The sequence below is a fragment of the Podarcis erhardii genome (assembly GCF_964252035.2).
Source record: "Podarcis erhardii genome assembly, chromosome: 6".
Classification (NCBI taxonomy): Eukaryota; Metazoa; Chordata; class Lepidosauria; order Squamata; family Lacertidae; genus Podarcis; species Podarcis erhardii.
The window spans coordinates 71362353-71386099 of record NC_138510.1 but is presented as its reverse complement, the minus strand read 5'-3'; the positions used below and the strand labels follow the sequence as shown (position 1 = coordinate 71386099).

Below are 23747 nucleotides of genomic sequence, written 5' to 3'. Positions count from 1 at the left end.
AAGGAGCTACACACTTAGTGCTGCACAGTTTCTTTCTTTTCTTTTTTAAAAAAACCTTTTAATGTTGACTAGAGACAAAACAATGTCGAAGGAAACATTATTCAGAGCCTATGGCTTGGTAATTTGTAAAAAGTTCCCTCTGAAGTATAACATCTGCAGCAGGTGTGTTTTCTCATATCAGATGTCGAAGGGAAACCAGACAGAATGAAGTCAGCTGGAGCAGCCTCTCAGGAAGAACTTGTATAGTAAAAGTGAATTATTTACAGTACAAGAATGGTTTTTTTATATTTCAGGTTGCCAACAGTTTTTGGGAAAGTTATTTTTTTTTTAAAGCTGTGTGAGAAATAGAAAGGTGAACTTGCATTAACAGGGATAACTAGCAGAGCCCTCAACTTGAAAAATTTGCTAATACTTGTATTTAGACAGAGGTGGTGGTGGTGAATATTGTGTAGAAGCAAACAACAAAACTTTTTCTGGGGAAGCCTCAAATTGTTATTTGTTTGGGATAAACACTTATAAAATTATGTTGGCAAAAGATTAGAAGGTGAATCTTGCCTTGGCATGGAAAGACCCTGTTTGAATGGAATGCTAAACTATGGTTTATTGCAGAGTGGCTAACCTGTGGCCCTCCAGGTTGCTGCCGGACTCCCAAATGCAATCAACCCAAGCTGTGAACAGGAATGATGGGAGTTGTAGTCCAGCAACATCTGCAGGGCCACAGCCTAGCCACTTGTCATTCAGAATTACGCACACATGTCAGCAGGAGCTTCACTCATAGACTGCTCCTCTCTTCAAGATTGGACACTTCTGTTTTTGCTTGTTGTTACTTTAAAATGTGATTTCTTCGACTTCCGGGTTAGCGCGAACGGCTAATGGCGGATTCCCTCCGAGCTCCGGAGGGAATCGGCTCTGCTGAGGACGGGTCTTGCCGTGCCGGCGACACGGGGACCCTCAGAAACCGCAGGCGCGGAAGCCTGCGGACTTGGTGACTCGGTGGGCACCTTAAGCGCCCTCCCCGACCCACGAAGAGCCTTTTTAAAGGCTGCGGAGAGGGTACGGAGAGTGGCGTGGTGCTGAGAGTAGACCGCTACCTCAGTAGAGCGAAGCCGCAAGCCATGGCCGGAGAGCGCTGACTTTCTTCCCAAAATTTGGACTGGATAACAAAGGACCCGTGAGTAGTGGAATTTGGACTTTAAAAATTCTATCCTGTGAATTCGGCACGATCGGGGGATGTGTTAAAGGGAAGTCCGCACCCCCTCTACTTATAGACGTTTCAAAGCAAGGAACGGAGAATTAAGGCGGAATGAATACTGTTTTGATGATTTAAAAGTTTCTCACAAATTTGATAGAACAAGATTTTTGTGCTGGAGAGAAAGGGAATTTGGAACTTTGTGTGTATCCCCCCCAAAAAACCCGGGAGTGTCCTATTTGGGTCCCGGAGGAAGAAGTGAAAGGAGTTTGACAGCTGTCAAAGAAGCTGTCAAACGGGCGGACAAAGTAAAGAATTTTGCTATTTAATAACTCTTGGAATTAAAGCTGATACATTTGGACTGAGGAGATTGGAAACAAAGTATTGATAATAACAAAGTAACAGATTATTGGAAAAGGACTACTAAATAACTGAAAGCCCCCTAGGGGGAATTAGTGACATTACAATGGCTGCAGAGGGAAAATTACTGGCGGAGATAGAAAAAATGTTTTTTCTCGTGGGAATCCTGCAGGAGCAGAGTATGGCTCTGAGTAAAGTTTTTATGACCTTGAATCCTGAAACAAACAACTCTGCTGAATGCACAAAGGAGATGTACGATAAAAATTCTGCAGCTGAGCAGGAAGAGATGCCTTTGGAATTGACAGAGAAAAAAGAAGGAGTTCAGACACTACAAGTGGAAAATATCAACCAGAAATCTGCAGCGTTAGAGTATGAGCAAGAAGACCTCTGGATTACAGACCTGCGAAAGATGAGAAAGAAGAAGAGAGAAGCCCCTGGAGTACTTGGAATATTAAAACTAGAAAGAACAAAGCAATATGATTGGGACTTTTCTCTTGAGTATGGAAAACTAGATGGTCTTTCGCAGCAAACACTCTTCAACATTCTGAATGAAAGAAAATATGATCTGACTCTGACTGAACTCCTTCGGGGTCTTAGGACCATCAAAGAGGACTACCAATATAGCTGGCAGAGAGGGACTGACAGAGAATCAGACGCCTCGGACGTGAGGAATCCGGGCTAGAAATATTTTTTGTTTGTTTTCTGGACATTTGTCTAGGAAGGGACAGAAACCGGGGCAGGGGGGGGAGAGAATAGAATTATAAAATGTTATGTTTTGTTTTACTTGGTCAATGTGACTTATAATTAATATAATAAAGGGAAAATTTGTGAAGGGGAAGTTAGATCGACCTTAAAAAAAAAAGAAATTAATGATTATAAGAGAATTGGATAGTTGAATATAGATAAACAAAAGATTTTAATTTTTAAAAGCAATGTGAATATCTTTAAGAGGTTAGGTAAGAACTTGCTGAATTAATTTTGGAATTGGGATGTAAGAGGAGGGGTGGGGGGAAGTCAATGAAAGTGGGTAAAGAAACTTAGGGTATGTAATTGTATTTGTGTGTTTGTTTTGTCTTTGTCTTTGTGTGTGTGTCTGTTGTTATAAAATGTAAAAACCCAATAAAAATTATTTAAAAAAAAAAAAAAAATGTGATTTCTTCAAGCTAGCTGCTATCAAGTTGTTGTTTATGATCCCGACTTGTTCTCAAACTGAAGTTTCAAGTAACCAGAGTCTCCCAGGTTTGGCTGTAACGAGGAACTGTTGTTAGCTTCACAGTGGAAGCAGATACTTCCTGTCTCCCCACCTTCTTGGGAGTGGGGAGGGAAAACTATCATGCAAGCCCATGCCTTGTGCATTTAATGCATTTGAACCTAACCATCTGCACTCTTGCTGCTGTTAAAGATGTAGGGGCAAAGCCAGTTTAAAAGTTGTTTTTATTCAGAATGGAAGCAAAGATAATTACAAAACGCAATATATGTGCAGCCTGATTTCATGCAGAGTTAGGTAGGTAAGTATAGTTTTCAGTAGTGGCTGAAAATGTCTGATGCTGTATTGTTTTTAATATTCAGTTGGAAGCTGCCCATCTGGCTGGGGAAACCCAGCCGGATGGGCAGGGTATAAATAAATTATTATTATTTATTATTATACAGCTGCTGTTGTTGTTATTTATTAATTTGATTTATATACTGCCTTTCATCCAAAAATCCTAGGGCGGTGTACAACATTAAGAACATGTTTTACAGAGCATCAAGAATAAAAACCTAATAAAAAACCATAACAGACAACGTAAATAACAAATTAATCATCACAACAGTACCTCCCCTATTTTTATTTGTCTTCTGCAAGACCCAGAGCAAACAGGGGGTGGGGGGCTGGATTCCGCCTTGGAGCACATTGCTGTCTTAAAAACGCAGCTCGTTGTTCTTTTTCTCCATTTGGATCAAAATCAGTTTGACGGGGGCGGGTGATGGTGGTGGAGACAGTTGAAAAGGCAGCATTCCCAAGGATAGTGCCAGACTGTGATTGGCACCCAGTGGGTGCAGAGTCAAGGGGCTCTTGGGAAGGGTCCACAGCAACATGGAGCAAATGGGTCAGTGCGTCTGGCTGTTAACTGGAAGGTTGGTGGTTCAAGCCCACCCATGGATGGCTGTAGGCAAAAGATTCCTGCATTGCAAAGGGTTGGACTAGATCAGTGTTTCTCAATCTGTGGTTCCCCAGATGTTGTTGGACTACAACTCCCATCATGCCTAGCCAGCATGACCAGTGGTCAGGGATGATGGGAGTTGTAGTCCAACAACATCTGGGGACCCACAGGTTGAGAACCGAACCTTGGGTACCTTTCAACTCTACAATCCTATGATTCTATGAAATGCTTTGTGCAAATTCTTTCCCGCAGATCTCCATGCTGTGTGTGTAGCAGACCATGTGTGTTCATTATAGTTTGCTTTGTACTTTCCATGGTATCAGTTGCCTTGGGTGATGTTAATCGACCAGGCTGGAAAATGATCAGGGTATTTTGCCTTGCTGATGCTCATCCACACGGAACATAGCATAAGCAAGAGGTGACACTTCCAAGTGCTGGTCTCTTTCTTCTCCTTCTTGGATCATTATATGTAAGTGTTTGCACATCTAGCTGCCACCATCTCCTTCTTCCTTATAGGAGCATTAAAAGAATAATAATTCTATGAAGGGATAGGGTAAATTAAGGTTTTGAAATGAAAATATAAGAATAATGATTTGTGGACTGAAGGGCTGTCACACAGAAGAGGGCAAAGACTTGTTCTCTGCACCTACATGGTCAGGGATAAACCCGATGGCATCAAGTGACTGGAGAATAGCTGTCAGATGCTGATGGTGGTTGCTCGTGAGTAACCAGACAGGAATCCGACCTGTCTTTTACAGGTTTTATTGTGCAAACTATTTACAGTGCAGATCTACAAAGTTCATGTCCGTCTTAGTTACTCGCAGAATCCGGGAGTGGCCCCTTCCGGCTTCTCCCCCAACATAAGAACTTTGGCACCCCAAGCCTCCTCCTCCCCTCCTTGCGTTTCACCCCTCTGTACAAGCTGGGCGACAGAAGTGGCGTGCATCCCTCCTGGCCAACCTGGCGAGGTGAGGTGCTGGGGCTCTCAGCAGCATCCTCGAGCCCTTTCCTCTCTTCTCCACTGGAGGTGTGGCTTTTCCCACTGCTGAAAGAAGAACTGCTCCTCAGGAGTTTTGGAGGCTCCCCGTATCCCAACAGCCCCCCTGCTTCCCTCCCCTGTTCTGATGGCAGTCCCCTGACAATAGATTTCAGTTGAACATTAGAGGAAACCTGTTTCCAATCCAGTGGAACCAATTACCTCAATGGGTGGTGGTCTCCCCCTCACTGGAGGCCTTCAATCAGAGGCCAGACACCCATCTATTGGGGATACTCTAATATTGGATTTCTAGAAGGTGGACTAATGGCCTTTTCAACCCCTTCTACCTCTGACTCTTTGGCTAAACGTTAACATTTTGTGTAACACAAACACTAATGCATATCACATTTATCATCATGGTTCGTCCTGCGGTGCCACCTAGGTCTTTTGCCTTTTATCTGAGTGGAATTCTGAGCTTCGCCCATGTTTCTTCTATGAAATGGGCATTGTGTGACACGCAGAACTGTTTCTTAGATTTCCGAATGTGTCCCAGGCCCAAAAAGATTGGGGGCCCTTGTATTTAATGGTATGATGGCTGCAGGATTGAAAAAAGCCCTGACACAGTGTGTAACTATGGATATATAGCACACAACCTCACAATTCTGCTGTTCACTGTGCTTGTGCCAAATGAGGAATTCCAAAGAGAAGAAATATAAGAATAAGAGATGCAGGTGGTGACGGATAAAATGACACCTGTGAGAGTGGGGACAGCCAGGAATGGTGGTGGAGACGTAACATGTTTACCCATCACTAAACCAACATGTAGTCTTCTGGCAAAACTGGATACTGACCTGGAAAAGCCTAATAGAATCTGAGAATTGGGTGGTGAATAAATTGTTTCATACCTAAGGATTGTGCATCACTTATTAGGGATAAAACATATACTTTTCTGTGTGTTTAACTTGATATTATTTTCTTTTTTCTTTTAGGAAAACCCTCCTCCTTTTTTTCACAACATGTATAGCTGTGGGTGCTACACAAATACAAGAAGAAGGTGAGACATGTTCCTGATTTTATTATAGAATATTTGAATGATTTTCCTTTAAAAGAGAGAGAGAGAAAAAAAATTATATGAAGGCTTCTGGTAGTAATGACGTGAAATTCAGTTTTTCAAAGGCCTCTAATGCCAGATAGTTACAATAGGAGCAAAAGTTTAAAGAAACCAGTTTAGGAAGGCTGACCTTTTCAAAATTACTCAGATTTTCTGTCTGTGAAATTGCTTACATATTTAGGCAGACTCCTTGTAAAAAGGAAGTTTTGTACATTGTAAAGGCTTTGATTGTGACTTCATTGCACGTGGGTGTTTTTGGGGGTGGCAAACCGAAGCCGGATTACCTTTGCACTTCTTGGGACTCTCCAAAACAAACTAGTTCACATAATAAGTACTTAGTCTGAACTTGCATTTTTAAGGCCAAAAAAGTAAACTTGCTTTTTTGGCTTATTCCCTCCACCCACAAATTTTCAGACGCAGCTGTTGGCTAAAAAGCAACTGATTGTGCTTTTGTTGTTGTTTGTGTTTATTCAGAGGACTAATGAATGGGACAGATGGCTGGGCACTTGTTCTAACATCTGAAGTTAGCATCTGTATCTATTTTAGCAGCAGTTAAAACCTGTGCTGGGGTTGTCATCTTTGAAACAAATGAGCTGGTTTGCATGGAACACTAAGCCCAGGACGGCGAACCTGTGACCATCCAGATGTTCATGAATTCCAACTTGCATCAGCCCTAGTCAGCAGGGACAATGGGTTGGAATTATGGGACTTGTAATCTAGCAACCTCTGGAGGACCACAGGTTCCCCAAATCTGTACTAAGCCAAGCTGTAATTTCGTTTGAATGTTTGAGTGTTAGACTTCTAGGAATGAGAATTGTGGCTGCTGCATTCCTTCTCTAGTCTAGCTGCAGCTGCCCTGCCATGGTTTGTCTCATCATGTTGTCTGAACCCAGACTCATGGTTTGTCTCACTCCAGATAAGCCACAAGAAGTAACACATATTTATCTGGAGGAAACAAACCATGGCTTCATTCAACAGCAGGACCCAGAGGAGGAGAAAAGTGGCTGCAGTCTCCTCTCTCTCAGAGCTTACAAATTTGCACTATCCTAGTTTGACTTAGTGTATCATCCAAACCAGCTCACTGTGAGGCTTCTGCTATTTTATGGTAGCTACTCAGGGAATAGTCACATGAAGAAATACAAAGAATTTTAGAGGTGATCGAGAAAGACTCAAGTTCGCATGATAAAACTGTTCCTGGACTGTACAACATTGGTTTTCTAGTAGTTTTGTTGTATGGAGGACAAACATAGAGAGCCAGTGTGGTGTAGTGGTTAAGAGCGGTAGACTCGTAATCTGGTGAACCGGGTTCGCGTCTCCGCTCCTCCACATGCAGCTGCTGGGTGACCTTGGGCTAGTCACACTTCTTTGAAGTCTCTCAGCCCCACTCACCTCACAGGGTGTTTGTTGTGGGGGAGGAAGGGAAAGGAGAATGTTAGCCGCTTTGAGACTACCTAGGGTAGTGATAAAGCGGGATATCAAATCCAAACGCTTCAAGCATCCTGCTCATTGAAAAGTTTCATGTCAGGGAGACACAACAACTAAGCTAGAACCTTTCTCCCTGACGGTTAGCTTTCTACATTTAGGAAGTTCCTTTCCCCCAACCATCCCTACCAATCTCATTTCTGTTTGTGCCATAGCTTCTGGATTTTAAACTTGAGGATAGGGACTGTCTTGTTGATGTCTTGAAGCTGCTCTGGGAGACTATTGGGAAGTGTGTGTGTGTCCACGCGCGTTCGTGTTCATATCTATGTCTATAGCTCAGGGTGACAGAGAATTGGCCATCTTAGGGCGATGATGTCACCACCTTCCCATCTCCTGCTTCTTCACAAGACTTACAAAAAGTTTGTGAAACTTGCTGTTCCTAGGAATCTGAGTGGTTCAGGCTCACCTGGTGGGCTTCATGACCTAACAGGTATTTCAACTCACTGACTCTTATGTTACGTTCTTCTGAAGATTTTACCCATCATATCTGCTGGCAATGGCTGTAGTTAGTATTTGGCCAAGATGCGGAAGGCTGGTTTAGCAACACCAAGGATTTGGGATTATGCAGTTTGTTGTTTTCTAAAACAGAGCAGACGACTTCTTTGTGTTTCAAAAGTGACTTGTATTGTGGTGATGGTAGGGATGCCATTTAAGAAACCTGAAGAAACAGCGAAGTAGCTTCATAGTTCTTTGTATTCCTTCCTTCGTGTTCTGCCGCTCTTGAGTTTATCACACGCACCTGTGTTGTTCAAAGCATTATTGCTTACCTCAAGCCCTTTAGATGTGATGGGCTGAAAACCTGTTCTGTCATTTGGCATCTGGATCTCTTAGGTTATTTAGAATAGAAAACTTTCAAAATACAGGGAAAACTGGAGACATGTGGCACATATAGGGAGAAAAAGAGTTTGATGGCTTCCCTGACTGTGCTTCCTTGACAATGCACGGGGTGTTTGAGGGATAAGATGCAGCCCTCTTACCCTTATCCCCCTATGATTTAGGGGAATGATTAATGGGAGTCTGCAGGCAAGCATAGAAGAAAGTCTCTCCTCGACTTGAAACAAGCCATTTTCAAGATGACAAATCATAAATATATGTTGCAAGGAGATTGCCTATCCTTTGATTTCTTTCTTCTTTTTTTAATTTAGGGAGTAAATGAAATCAGATGCCGACATCTGTGTGCGGGAAGGAATAACTGATCATTAATGGGGGATGGTCGGGGGGGGGGGAATGGCCGCTGGAATGAGGAGAAAGCAAGTGGATTACATGTGCTCCAAAAGAATGCATTCTGTTAAGTGTCTTTGAACACTGTTATATTTAGAAAGAGCTTTTGAGCGGTGCAGACATGGTTATAGCTTTCTGCACATTTGCCTCAGGCTCGAAGGCCTGCCTGAAGCAGTTTGGGTCATTGCTTTGAGGTGATTGCCCTCACATCCCAAAGCTTGCTTGCGCATTCATAGCTGGCCACATGGAGGAATAATCTGCTTTCTGCATTTGCAGGATCAAAACATTGTGCTCTTAATCAGAAACATACCTGTAGTGGGGTGTGTGGGGTGTTAGGGGACGGGTAGTACCTCTGGTGGGGGGCACATCATGCTCCTTCTGGGGTAGTTTGCCCACCTTTGATCCCCACCCTGCACTCAGCTCCCACGTTTGTTTCAGAGAAACACCTTGCACCTTCAGAGAGGACTATATCTTAATTCTTCAGGAAACCTCTGTTTGCCTCCACTGCTGATCTCACAGTGATGTGAGGTGGAGAAAAATTTGTTTCAGAAGTCCATCAGTAACAATGAATAGATGCCAGTTGCAAATAAATGCTAGGCTAGCTGGTCAGTTTGATGGTTTTTAGCTTTGTTGACTAAATACAAGTAAAAATAAACAGGGTAGATCAGGCCATCAGAATATTTTCCTGTGCAAGTTACCCTAATTTGTATATGAACATTTTCTGGAAACATTTTCCGGGGGGGAACCCTGTATAAATGTATTCCTGACTCTTCTAAAAATCACACTTTCAGTTTAAAACTTAAATTTAACCATATGTAATTGTTTACGTAATAATTTTAATTCTTTTGTTTATTATGTATTATGTTTTTGGTTTACCTTATTATTATTATTTTTTGTAAACTGCCCTCTGACTAGTTGTGGTGCAGAGTAGTATGAAAATATCTTAGTAAGTATCTAGTCAATATCTTTATTGGATTTAAAATGGGTTTTTATGTATGTAATTGGGTTTTTAAAAAATAGATAAAAGGAAAAAGCAGTTGTTTAATATCATGTTGTGAAATCACTTTGAGAGTCATAATAAGTGATTCAAAAATGAAATACATAATAAATAAAAATATATGAGGGGGACCTGCAACAAAATGTTGCAGCATGGGACACTCTTTCTCATGATGCCAGCCAGCTACTAACCAACGATGTCCCTTTTTTGTACTTATTTTTGCAAAGTTTGGTCCCCTCATCCCAACACGTTTCTCATTCCGTTTAGTCTTGAATCCTTACTAGTGCAATTTGCTACTTGGAAGAGGGAGAGATTGATATGTTAAATTTAGCATTTATTAGGGTTACCCATACCCCACAGAGTGGAAAATACCATATCAGACTTGGAACAAAACTTCTCCTGTGCCCCTGAAAAACCCAGTCTATGCTTGATTTGGCCTCTGTAAAACAAAACAAAAACATTTTTAAAAAAATAACAACACAAAAAAAATTGCAGCCAAGTTAAGTCAAGTACTTTATTACGGTCATAGACCAGCATAAACAAAACATATACATAGATAGTATAACAGTATGAATCCAAAAAATTGCAGCTAAGCCATGATCATGCATGGAAGATTTTGGCCTTCAACCTATAACATTGATTTCTCACTGTACCATAACCAAGTCTACAATTACCGCAGATTAGACTATAGCTTAAATAAATGAATTGTTTTGCAGCTGGACATCCAAAAGAGTTGGCAGATGTTTTACCCCCCACCCCAATGATAGGACTTCCTGTGCCTCAGGCCATGCTGGCTGCTTGCCATTTGTAAACTTGGCACTATTGTGCACTCCCTAACATGACTAGAACCACTGCAAGGTGTGTAACTAATTTTCAAGATGTATAGCACGGTCAAATGTATGCATTCTGTGCCAATTTTAAAAAACCTTTCCAGAAATGTCTTCGATATTTGTGTGCATATGTGCACATTTTTGCTGGAACCGGAGCCAAGATGTGTCTGCTCTTAACATTTGCTAGTAATATCTTTGGTAAACAGAGGGAAGGCAAGTTGGGAAATGAAACCTAATTTCTTGGTAAAGTCTGTGGAAATCCTTATGTTTCAAGGACTCTCTTGACTTAGCTTTGGCTTTGACTTGCTTTCATGCTGACAGAGACTTGACCGTTCATCAGCACTTTAATCCTGAGGTAACATCCTGCTGTTCTCAGAACTCAAAAAGGAATTAATCATGTAAATACCCTTCCTGCTTTGATACTATGAGATGGCCTAGCAGCTTTTAGGATTAGGCGCCAGGTGTACGAGGATGTCATGCCATTTTGGGGACTTAAACACAGAGTTGCTACTCTGCTAACATTAGTCCAAGCAACATTTAATATGTCAGGTCCAAACTAGTTGTGAGAATGGCAGATCCATGTGTCAGAAGCAGGTGGCCATTTCTTTCCTATGAACGAGGTTGGAGATAGAAGATGTCAAGCACAAGATCAGTGAGCAAGAGGTGAGGGAGCTGGATTAGTGTTGGAAGCACACACACACCCCCGGGCCATCTAGTCCAACCCCCTGCAATGTAGGAATCTCAACTAAAGCATGATAAATGGCCATCCAACCTCTGCCTAAAAACCTCCAATGGAGAGTCCCCAACCTCCCAAGGGTGTCTGTTCCGCTGTCCAGCAGCTCTTATCTGTCAGAAAGTTCTTCCTGATGTTTAGTCAGAATCTCCTTTTGGTTCAAGTCCTACCTTCCAGAGCAGAAGAAATCAAGCTTGCTCTACCTTCCATGTGACAGCTCTTCAGATATTTGAAGACGGCTATCGTATCACTTCTCAGTCTCCTCTTTGCCAGGCTAAACACCCCAAGATCCTTCAATTGCTCCTCCTAAGCGTTAGTTTCTAGACCCTTGATCATCTTGGTTGCCCTCCTCTGTACACGTTCCCCAACCTATGCTTTCTCCCCCAAAATAATTTCGACCCAGCCATTTTTCTCCCGAAGAGGCTCTGTGACCAGAAGGACCTGCTGGTTGAAAAACAACCGGGGGAAGCAAAGTGTAGATAGGAAAGAGTTCAGCATACTTTCCTTGCCCATTCCATGCTTTAAATCTTCCACTATTGCCTGCCTTATTATGCTTGATCATCGCCAGCTTTATACACAGATATTTTTGTGCCATCGTCAGTTCTTGTTATCTTCTCATATGAGGTAGGACCACAGCATATTCTTTTCCCCCCCTTTGGGGTCATGGTGGGGAGGGGACAGCTCCTGTCATCCCTTTAGCTTTTCAGTCTGTTTAAACATGTAGTATAAACTCATACTGGGTTGCTATAGAAATAAAGTTCTCTGATAAGAACCTACTGGGCACGAAAGCAGAGAATTGTGATCTATTTATTTTCTACACGTTGCTTTTGTTCTGCATAGAACTTGAATAATTTGTTGCCCCTCCAGCATGTGGCTATTCTAATGCTTTCTGCAGGCAGGCATCTGTAAATTAAACATGTATATTAGACTGGCTATACTGTATAAAAAGGTAAAGGACCCCTGACAGTTAATGCCAGTCATGAACAACTCTGGGGTTGCGGCGCTCATCTCACTTTACTGGCTGAGGGAGCCGACGTTTGTTCGCAGACAGTCCTTCTGGGTCATGTGGCCAGCATGCCTAAGCAATCTGGCGCAACAGAACACCCAACCCAGAGCAGTGCATGGAAACGCCGTTTACCTTCCCGCCAGAGCGGTACCTATTTATCTACTTGCACTTTAATGTGCTTTCGAACTGCTAGGTTGGCAGGAGCAGGGACCGAGCAACGGGAGCTCACCCTATTGCAGGGATTCAAACTGCTGACTTTCTGATCGGCAAGCCCTAGGCTCAGTGGTAATAGAGTAATAGAATATTGAAAATGATTCTCATTTCCATGCTTGATGTAGATGAGATCTTCATTACCTGAGTGCAAATCCTTTTTCACTTCAGAGAGAAAATTTTCTTCCTGAGATTTTTCTTTTAGGGTTAGGGTTAGGTTTAGGGTTACCTTATTTTATTTTTTGTGGTGGTGGGAAATCTTACATCGTTTCACAGCTTCTCATTCGGTGTCTGTGAAAGAAACTATGATGCATATTTTGTGGAATTGTTAATGTGGTATTGAAACCTGTCTTTAGTAGTAAAAATATTGTTGAGAACGTCTTAGAGAAAAGGTTAGTAAGAGGTGGTTTGAAATTATGTATGGCATGGAGAAAGTAGATGGAGAGAAGTTTTTCTCTCATAATCACAGAACTCATGGGCATCTAAGGAAGCACAAGGTTGGAAGATTCAGGACAGTCAAAAGCAGGGGTCAGCAAACTTTTTCAGCAGGGGGCCGGTTCACTGTCCCTCAGACCTTGTGGGGGGCCGGACTATATTTTGGAGGGGGGGAAATGAACGAATTCCTATGCCCCACCAATAACCCAGAGATGCATTTTAAATAAAAGCACACATTGTACTCATGTAAAAACACGCTGATTCCCGGACCGCCCACGGGCCGGATTTAGAAGGCGATTGGGCAGGATCCAGGCCCCGGGCTTTAGTTTGCCTACCCATGGTCATAAGGAAGTACTTGTTCACACAGTGCTTAGTTGTAGTAAGAAATGGGCTTCCGCTGGGGGCAGTTATGGCCACCAGCTTAGATGGGTTTAAAAGAGGATTAGACAAATTCTTGGAGGACAAGCTTATCAATAGCTACCAGACACAATAGCTATACTCTGCCTTCACACCCGGAGACGGTATGCTTCTTAATAGTTGTTGCTGGAAACCACAGGAGGGGGGAGTGCAGTTGTGCTCACATCCTGCTTGTGAACTCTCCATGGGCATCTGGTTGGCGGCTATGAGCCCAAGATGCTGGACTAGGTGGGCTACCAGCCTGATCCGTCAAAGCTATTATTACATTTGTTTGTTTTTTTCCTAGGACTTAGATTCCAAAATTGCCTGTCAGTTTAATATTCACCAAATTCAGGCCTTTCTAGTTATGAAGTCAGATTTAAAATGTTGTTGAAAGACCAGCAGAATTCTGAAATTTTGAGGGCGGATTGCCCCATTTAAAACAAAAACAAAATTGACTTAAATGAAATTTTAATGTTTGAAAGTAGTTGGGAAGATAATTAAGTAGAATTGTTAGGCTTGTGCAAGGGTCATGGTTATGGCCAACCGTGTGTAAATATCATATTGTGGTGGCATCCACAGAACCAGGAGAGATGCCTTCGTTATATGTATGAAATATTGTTATGAAATACTGTTAGGCATACATTATTCATATGAATTCATGCCACACCTTCTGCCATTCTCATATCCTGTGTTTGAGCTGGAAAACCCTCTCTTTGCTACTCACTTGGAACAAATGGCAATTCTGTTTGCTCCAATTCAGCTTTAAAAAGTGGGTTTTTGTGGTGCTTCAAGTGTGGACCATGCCTGGAAAGTGTGGAGGAAAAGAAGGTGTGGATAAGCGCAGAGTTAATATAAAGCATTTGAGTAAAATTAAGAATGAAGTTGTCTCACCCCTTCCTTTCTCTTTCCTCCCCTAGGCATAGATATTCTTCATCATTTAGGCCTAAGTGGGCAAGCTCTTCATCAACCATCAACAGGGACTGCACAGCCTTTGTCACGTACTTCATTACCTCAGGGGGTTCACCTAAGTGCCTCAGGAGTTCTTTTGTCCACAAATGCAGCCATTGAGGTGCCTGTCTCTCAAGTGATAGCATCACACATAGGCTCCCAGTTCACCGTTTTGGTTAGCTTACGTTCTTATGCAGTAAACAATGCCTTTCTTTTCAGTGTTAGAAATAAAAATAGACTGCAGTTTGGTGTCCAGTTGCTCCCAAGGAAGATAATGGTGCACACTGGAGGTAAGCAGTCTGTATATTTTGATTACACTGTTCATGATGAGCAGTGGCACACATTTGCTATTGACGTTACGGAAAAAGCCGTGTCTCTGTATACTCAGTGTGGAAGAAAGCACTTCAGCAGGGAGACTGTTTCTAAAGTACAGCCGTTCGATTCGCAGAGTTTGTTTACTTTAGGAAGGATGAACTCCCATTCAGTCAACTTTGAAGGAATAATTTGTCAGCTGGACATTATCCCCTCTGCACAAGCCTTGGCAAACTATTGTAAATATGTGAAACAACAGTGTCGTCAAGCTGACACATACCGGTCTCAAACGATTCCTCCAGACACATCCCTTGGGGTGCCGCCAAGCAAACAGTTGGATGAAGAAACCCAACCAGTTTCCATGCCATTGAGTACAAGGAAAGGAGAATCAAACCTTCGTAGCAGCAACGGTGCATCAGTCCACATGCCACCAGAACCCTTAGAGACAACCTCTCCCCTGACACCTCGTTTATTAGGAAATGGTACTGCATTGGAAATTATACCGGAACCAGATGACCACGGAATTGTGAAAGCATCGAAAATTCCTCAGCAAGATGCCAGCAAAAAGAAAGATGGCTTCCAGGCTCTCACAAAATTGCCTCCAAACCTTACAGATAATGCCACGGGTGATACAAGCAGGAAAACCTACCCCGATCTGCTGTTTTCCATAAAGCAGACTAAAACCAAAACTGGCACATCAAAGCTGTATCCATACGAACCCGTGGAGCTGCAGCAAGTTTTAAACACAACATCATATAGAGCTTCTGATTCCACACCTTTCGATAACCAGCTTGGTTCAAGGGACGAAGGGACATTTCCGATTGATGACACTTACAACGCAGAAAGCAGTTATGAACTTGATATTGATGGTTACGATTACTACTATGAAGAATTGGAAAGGATGTTTGAACTCGAGAATCTGAGAGGGCCTAAAGGAGACCCGGGACCGCCGGTAAGTTGTCTTGTTTATGTTCCTTAATAAAATGCAGCAGGAGTTCGCAGGTTATACACCATAGTGACTCAACAAATTGACGCATAGCGACTCAACAAATTGATGCAGGAATTTCCTGTGGTTTCAGTTTGGTACTTTAAGCTGGAGGTATGAGAAATAACCTTGAACTTGTGGTCCCTGATAAAAGTAGGGTTTGTTGCTGTGGATGCAGAAAAAACATGTTGAGGCAGAGAACTAAACTGAAGGTTAGAGGAAGAGACTAGAACCTTTTCTCATTTATGACATTCCACTATTTGAATGCTAGAAGCCTTACGGTCAATGCCAAATAAGACACTTACTTGGCACTGGGAATCTGCCAATTTAATCTTGATAATGTTGTTTAATCTATAACATGGTTTAATACGTGGAGGGTACCTGCTCTAAGGGCTGGTTCATTACATTCTTAATGAAGTAACACCTATAATGAGGTTACTCCACTCTTCTTTGAGTAGTCTTTTCTACTTCCAGCTGATGAAGTTGCTTCATGCTAATGAAGTTGTTCCATGCAAGGAGGTGCAAGGAGCTATCACTACAGGGAACAAGGGAGGAAAATAGGCAGGGGACCCTTTTTTGTTATTTTCTGTGGAAGATGAAAGTGCTGCTGTAAAGGTGAGTTTATAGTGGCAGCAGAATGTGCTTGCCCAAAGTTAGACGCAAGGTGAGAGCTGAAACAGGGCACAAAGACAATGTTGTCTAATTTGCCTGTAGTTGGTGTTGGGAATGAAAGTTATTTTAGGCATAGGGACAATTCAGTACACATGATCCCTCCTTATTGGATCATTTCTGAGATCATGTATAGGGAGTCTCCCCCCCCCCCCATGTTGCTGAACTACAGATCTCAGCATCCCTATCCCATTGGCAATGCTGGCTGGAGCTGGGAGTTGTAGTTTGGTGGGGGCCAAGATACCCTACACATATTCTAGGTTTCTGATTCTCTAGTTTTGTGTTCAGGTATTTTGTGCGGCTTTTGAGCCACTTGTCAGAAGTCTGCATTGTTTGATATCAGGGCAGTTGCTAAATATATTTAGTTCCATGGCCTATTGGCCTACAATAAATTGCTTCCCATTCTACAATTGCCAATAAATGAGTCCTTCTGTTTTCACTCCTTTTTGCTGATTCATGTGGTTTCTAGACTGCTAACAGTGTATCAACCTTTGACAAACTGGACTCTAGTTTGTGAAAGCTTATGCCAAAATACATTTGTTAGGCTTTAAGTGTTACACAGTACACTTTTTGTTGTTGCCAACAATGTAGTCCATCTCTGTTTTACGAAGATACAACTCTTGTCACTCCTAAGTCACTGAGTGCTTCTTCCTGTGTACCAGTTTCCTATTAATACCTGTGTCAGAAGAGCACACCTTATAATGTGCAGTGCAAGATGATGTGTGCGTTTATGGTACTGGGAAAAGTACAGAAAGTCTTTTTAGCATCATATCACTTTACAACCACAGGATGAAATCTCTAATTTGATCCACAGGCAACCAGAAAAGTGACTATTTAAAAGTCAATGTTAAATGAACAGCAGCTATTTAAATAATCATTTTCAGAATGCTTCTGTGATATATTCTACATGTAATTATGTTTTTGTGTTATTTGAATTTCTCGACAGAATCATTTTAAAGTGTAGCAATGTATCTCTAAATAAGAGAGAGAGAGAGAGATGTGAAGAATGTTTGTTTCAGCTCTAGGGCTTTAGTTTATTCAGAAACACTGAAAACAGAAACATTTTAAGCTTGCAACTATAGCTTTTGCTTTGTATGTGATGTGCATTTGCTAGAAATCTAGACGGCGAAATTCTGCATAGCAGTGTTACTTCTTGAAGCCACATGCAGAAAGCATGATCAGAGATGTTCGAAAATTAAAAGCAAACAAACTAATGGAGAAACCAGATGTTTCACTGAGATTTATAGTGTACATATCAATAGTACATGATTGCTTATGGCCAAAAACGAATTTCAGCTCCCTTGCTATTCCGCTATGGAGTTAAAGTAGCATAGCTAATTCAGTTCACCTTCCTCCTACTCTGTCAACATCTTTACCAAACGTTTGCAACACTAGTCTTTGCTTAAAATTTGTTGCCCGGGCATCCCACTGAGGAAGATTCAAGCTGGCTTTGTAGAGAGGCCTGTTACTGTTACATGCATTCTAGCAGAGACCACCAAGGCTGCCCTAGTACCTGAAGCTAGTTGTGCAGACACGTAGCCATGCCAGGAGCAGCAATTGGGGGGCGGGGGGGGGGGAGTGGGAGAAGGAAGCAGTTTGCCTGATATTGTTATAGGCTCTTGTCCTCTGCTCTAAACCAAATCACACATGTGCTAGAATGGAAGGGATGGAGCAGGAGAGTGGAAGCTCGCTCTCTGCTTCTGCAGGGTAGATTCCTGCAGGATCAAGCAGGTGTTTCAACTAGGAGGAAGCTGCCCTAGAGCAAGTCAAGCCATTTGGTCCATCTAACCCACTACTGATGGGCTTGTTTTGCTGCTGAATCCCTGAACCACCTTGCAGACACCCCTCCCTGGCAATTCATAAGACCTTCTGAGAAGACCCTCTGGTCATTTGACAACCACTGGATTGTCACTTGGTGACAGCACAGAAACACATCTTCTCGGTAGTAGCATCTCCCCTATGGAGTGCCCTCCTTTGGGTAGTTCCAGCTACCTAATCCTTTTTGTTGAAGATGTCAGGGATTTGAACAGGGGACCTTATGCAGGCACCGCTGTACTATTGAGTTGCCACTTGCTCCCCATTCCCAGTTGGGGCCCTCAATCTCTGCTTCATCTTGCAGAGAGCTTCTGCTGCTGCTGCTGCTGCTGAGGGATAGATCTCCACAAGAGTAAGAAGTGACCAAGAGTCCTGGGCAGAAAATGGCAATATCCCTCTTAAAGAAGGGACACAAAGACTGATAATGCAGATGTATATGCACAGTTGTTCTTGGGCAGCTTCCAGTCATAGGTCCTTGTTTTGCAAGAGTGGGATTTGGGTCGGGATGAGAGAAGAATGTGATCTTCATTCTGTGGTTCTGTACTAACTTTCACAATTCAGAAATTTGGTTTTTCTTATCCCTGTGGCATCTTTAAAAGGGGGGGGGGTAGATGTTCACAGATTTAAAAGCTGCAAATGGACCTTTTAAGCAGAGGTTGAATAGCCACCCGCCATGTATAATCTAGTTGAGTTTCCTGCATTGCAGGGGTTGGACTAGATGACACTCGGGATCCCTTCCAACTCAGTTCTGTGATTCTATGAGTAAACATTTCACAATCTTAATCTCCATATGGTGGCGTCCAGATGTTTTGGACTACAACTCTCATCAGTCCCAGCCATCATGGCCAATAGCTAGGGATGGTGAGAAACACTGCAGTGGTTATGTCCAGCAATGCCTTTTCCTCTTATACAGTAAAAATAATCTCATGCAATTCAATGTGTCTAAATGTTGTCGAAATAGGATGTGTTGAGTTACACTTGTCGCCAGAGTTAATTCATTTGTTTGATGTTAGCTTTAACCTGTTTTTTGTTTGTTTGTTTGTTTGTTTGTTTGTTTGTTTACCTCTAGGGACCTCAAGGTTCTCCAGGATTACCTGGTCCAGCAGGGAAAAGAGGTCCGAGGGTAAGTAAAGGCTGATCTGTTGTTCCTAAAACATGATCATTAATGATCAAATCGGACGCTATAACTCTGACTCTTCTCATACGCACATAACAAATTAAGTGCAGAAAGCTTTGTTGTTAATTATCATGATATGGCATGTGTTGAAATAAGAAATAGACAAAGCAGTACTTTTTGCCTTGCACTTCCACTGAACGTTGGTTTGCTGCTACACTAATCCTTATGTTTTTCAGTCTTCTCATCGTCTGTGACTCTGCAACCTAAAGGTCATGTTCATTTGGTTGTTGGAATGAAGGGGAGTGGGCTTCCTAGATCACTGCATTCCAGAGCTAGAGAGTAAAAAACAATGAAGGAAGAATTATCCACAGCTGGAGAGAGGAAAAGCTGCCTTAGGAATATATAGTGTACCTTCTTAGCAGGATAATGCAGTCATACTTTGAACGACTGCAAGAAAATTCTACCCCTTCGAAATACCCCTTGAAATACCCAGGATTGCACCCTTTCAAAAGAAAAGCCTAAATTTTGTTTCAACGCAGCTCATTTTGCAATTATAGAAATTAATCAAAGTTCCATTAAAGCACATAATGTGGCTTACCTGACTTAATGCAATATTTGGTAGATTTTGACTCTGAGAGCTTTGAATATTTGGGCAACTCTTGGGGCAGTGGTCAAATTATTAGAGGAAGTAGGCTCTTAATGAAATACACTTTCCATGGGCATTTGGTTTGCTACTGTGAGAAAAGGATACTGGATTGGAAGTGCCTTCTTATAAACTCTTAAGTGGAGAAGGAGGGAATGAGGACCTAAAATTTGGAGAAAGGAGATCCATTAAATAAGTATCCTGCTTATCCATTAAACATTAATCTTTGATTTGTATCCTTTGCTCAGTTGGGTCAATATGCAGCCACTTTAGTTGTCCAATCAATGTGGAGATGCCTTTAGTTAAAGTTATGTATTTCTGTCCATTTCTAACGTAAAATAAAACCTCACCGGTTTATGGAATTTCTCACATGAAAATGAAGTTAAAGGACGCTTTGATGATTTCACACAAAACAAGACAAGTCAAAAAATTCTGAAGCATTTGACAGCTGTTTACTTGATCTTGTTTTTTGCCTATTCAAGAGTGGCTGTTTTTAACAATGCAATACTGAGTATGTTACAAACTCCAAGGTTACTTTATTTTAGAGTAACACTTCCCACTTCTGAAACTGCAAGTTATAGCACTTTATGAACTTTTTTCAGCAGTGCTTTTTCTCTTGTACATCCCTGGGGTATCCCTGAAATTTCCTTTAAAAATCCCTAAAATCCCTAAAATTTACCTGAATATGTCACAAATGGTGTGACCAACATTTCGACGTTCTAGTGACAAGACCGTTAGTTGCAAATGAGTTGACATATTTAAGAAGTACCTTTCAGCATGTTATAATTATCAAAAACTAACTCATCAAGTAAACAATGGCACTGATGCAGAGATTCCCACGTGTATTGGCAAGCTGCATGTGAAGATCTCCTTGCCAAATGACTGAAGGTGTCAATTTTGGCAGCCCTTATTAACTGCTGTAAGGAGAGGGAAGAGAAAAAAGATTCCAACAACGATCAGCAGTATCAGAGTTGGCTGCACTGACTGATTATTTGGGCTGAGCATATGTGGTGCAGAAACGCACATGGCGCAGAACTCCACAGCACTCTCATTGCATTTGGACCCATTCCTAACAGGTGGCCTCTATACAAAGGAGCGTGTTTCTGCACATAGATTAATTAATCTTTCTGGATTAGCATAATGATCTGGAATTTGGTGTTGCTGAAATCACTGGGACTTGATTATTTCATCTCATTTTCATAAATCAAGACTTGCACGAGTGTGTGGAAAGTTACTTGAACTAGCATAAGTGAAACATATCCAGAAACTGAATTGAATATGTTTGAATAGCACCTCTGTTCAAACATATACTTATATTTATATACATCACAAATAGAACTATGGGGTTCTACTTTTCTACATACTTCTATTTGGGTAGGAGCAGAACACTTCCTACTCACCCCTCTCTCTATTTATATTTTATTTTTACTGGGGGGAAATATACAACATGTTGAACCTCTGATAATTTATCATTCTCTTGCTAATTGTGTTTTAAGTGCACCTCTTACATTTGACTTCCCGTAGTATGGTTTCCTCTGAAATGTTAAAAGAGATTTTTTGTTAGCTTGTGTTGCTTTGTGTTTGACTTTCTTCATTGATGTTTTATTCTGGCTTCTTTCATTTGATGTTTTAATATAGATTGTAAGCCCCTTTGAGGTCCCCCCCCCTTAAAAAATATAAAGTGGTATGATAATGATAATATATTACTCTTTCTCAGTCCCGGGCAGTGTGGTGGGGCTGTGCCATTCATCAGACCTCTCTCTGACTGAGTTGGTACTACTTGGGCAGAGAAGGGGAGGGGGTGTCTCAGTGCCACCGTGCCAGTAGGAATGGCAGGTTGGCTCCTCAGGCACTTTTGCACTTCACTGTTGCCCCCTTTTCTATCCAGCTTTCAGCGGCGACTTAGCAATCCTACCCTCCCACCCACTACTGCTGCAACTTCATTATCTATTACTTAACGTGGTGGGGGCCAAGTTGAAAGTTAAATAAATCACTAGGATCTTGCTGAGCAGGGTGATGATGCAGGGCCACATAAACCAGCCATTTGCGTATTGGAAGAGAATATGTAGAAATAGCTGAGGGTAGACTGAGAGACTGAAACAAGGTCTGAGCAAGAGGTTGGTCTCTCTACTGACTTGACAGTTGAGGGTGCCATAAACATGGCGGCCTCACTTAGGCCCTACTTTGTTAGTCAAGGAGGGCCAATTGTGTGAATGGAATAACCCCGCTTTGCCTGTTTTTCTTTTATTTATTGTACAGCTCTATTCACCAGTTAAACAAAGAATAGCTAACCAGTGGAAACTAACAATCTAAAACAAACAAACAAAATTCATTGTATAAAAATCCAACCCAATCAGGCAGCAGTAAAGAAATCATATATTGTTGAATCATACTCCAGAGAAGACCTCTGTGGATATGCTGCTATATATATATTTTATTTTCTTCATCTATTTGTATTGCTTTAATACATGAAATATTGCAAATATTCAGCATGTCCATTTTACTATGCTTATCAAACAAGGCCCTGAATCAGTTGATCGTGCTGTAAGAAGCTCTGTGAATGGTGTATAGGAACAACTATCTCTCAGTGGTATCTCTCAGGCTTCCCTTTCCAGAGACATTTGCTAGATGTCCTATGTTCTTTCAACGTTTAACTAATTTTGAGTTGGCATTCAGTCTGAGAGGGGAGAAGGGAGAAACTTTCGATAACTATTCTTTTCCTGCAGTTCACCTGATGTGTTTTATTAGGATTTTTCTTTTTAAATTTTTTATTATTACTGCATTTTTATTTGACTACGTTTCATTGGCTGGCTGGGTATTTCAGGTAGAAAGGTAAAGTAGAGATAGTTTAAATGATTTTTTTTTATTGAGAACTGTTTTATTGGGTCTGTTCAATGGAAAAAGGGAGGATAATCTTAACCATAATAATCACAGTAATAGCAACTAAATAATATAGGGAATAAGGTCGTTAGCGGGTTATTAACTTGTTTCGGGCTTTTTTTGGAGAACTCCCCCCCTACAGTATTGACTATTGAACTAATGATCTTTCAGAACGGCTGTTTGTTATTTTTTACACAAAGCACTCCTTTACTCTTACTATTTTGTGTAACCTTTCCTCTCGCTTTCTGTAGGGTATTCCAGGTCCACATGGGAACCCAGGGCTGCCGGGGCTGCCTGGTCCCAAGGTATGCTAACACATAAACAAAACTACTGTGTGAATCCAATGCTCTTTTGATATGTCCATGTTTGGAATGGTTAAAACCTGCTTGCACAGAAATTAATGAGAGTCATGTATTTGGTTTATAAATGAAGTCCTGACTATAAATGGTTCTCAGCAAATATAGCTTGTAAACAGAAGTGCAAGACTGAGTGCAAACAGACAGTACTGTAGAATTTTTAAAAATGCCCAAAGAATTAAATATTGATATGGATTTTGCTCCTTTAAGTCATCATTAATTTTTGTAAGAGAGAACCGTTTCAGATGGAAAACGTCACCAAATTGCGTCAAAGATTCAGTGGCAGTTAAACTGGAAAGACAGTGTTAAGCTTTGATAGATTAAGGCCTAGTAAGCGACTCCGAACTCAAACCAGAGGAGCGCAAGCTACGTAAATAGTTTTGGACAGATTTGTGCCGATGTGGAATGCCTTCAGCTCATATTTAGTTATAACAGTTTGATAGATACGTTGGAGGGGGTGGGGTGGGGGGAAACGCAGCCCCAACCATGATTTGTTTTAGTGTGATTCCTCATGGCAGGAATCTGACCTGTAGTGACAGGTGTTAAAAATTGCCCTGGGCCAAGAAAATATATCAAATAAGGCTCTCACAGTTTGACATTGTAAAACAAAGTAGCCCATGATTGTTGGGGCGCCCTCTTATTAGCATCTGGTGTTTTAAGAGCAGGTAAGTGGAATATGTAAAGTTCACTAGTTCTATCTGTGTGGGTTTTACAGTGAGTTAAAATATAGACAGACCAATCGGAAGCCGTTGCAAGCTGCGTGTTGGACATATCCTATGACGTTCTTTTTCAGTAACCAGGTTGCTCGTATTTTGAGGTGAAACGTTGGCTTCACCAAAACCAGTGTTTAAGGCTCTGTTGGTTCGAACATTACCGGGTATTTGTTTGTTTTTTGGTACTTAATTAGTTCAGAAAGCAAGAATTGCTTT

The 23747-nt window shown here is 41.6% G+C and overlaps 1 protein-coding gene across 1 annotated transcript in view; it reads left to right on the top strand.

The window, feature by feature from the left end:
* Positions 1–23747, top strand: part of COL24A1 (collagen type XXIV alpha 1 chain) — a 168022-nt gene that overhangs the window by 11306 nt on the left and 132969 nt on the right. Inside the window, exons 2-5 of the mRNA XM_081865636.1 lie at positions 5659–5723; positions 14011–15305; positions 18892–18945; positions 22714–22767. Of these exons, the coding sequence (XP_081721762.1) occupies positions 5659–5723; positions 14011–15305; positions 18892–18945; positions 22714–22767 (1468 nt within the window). The remainder of the gene's footprint in view (positions 1–5658; positions 5724–14010; positions 15306–18891; positions 18946–22713; positions 22768–23747) is intronic.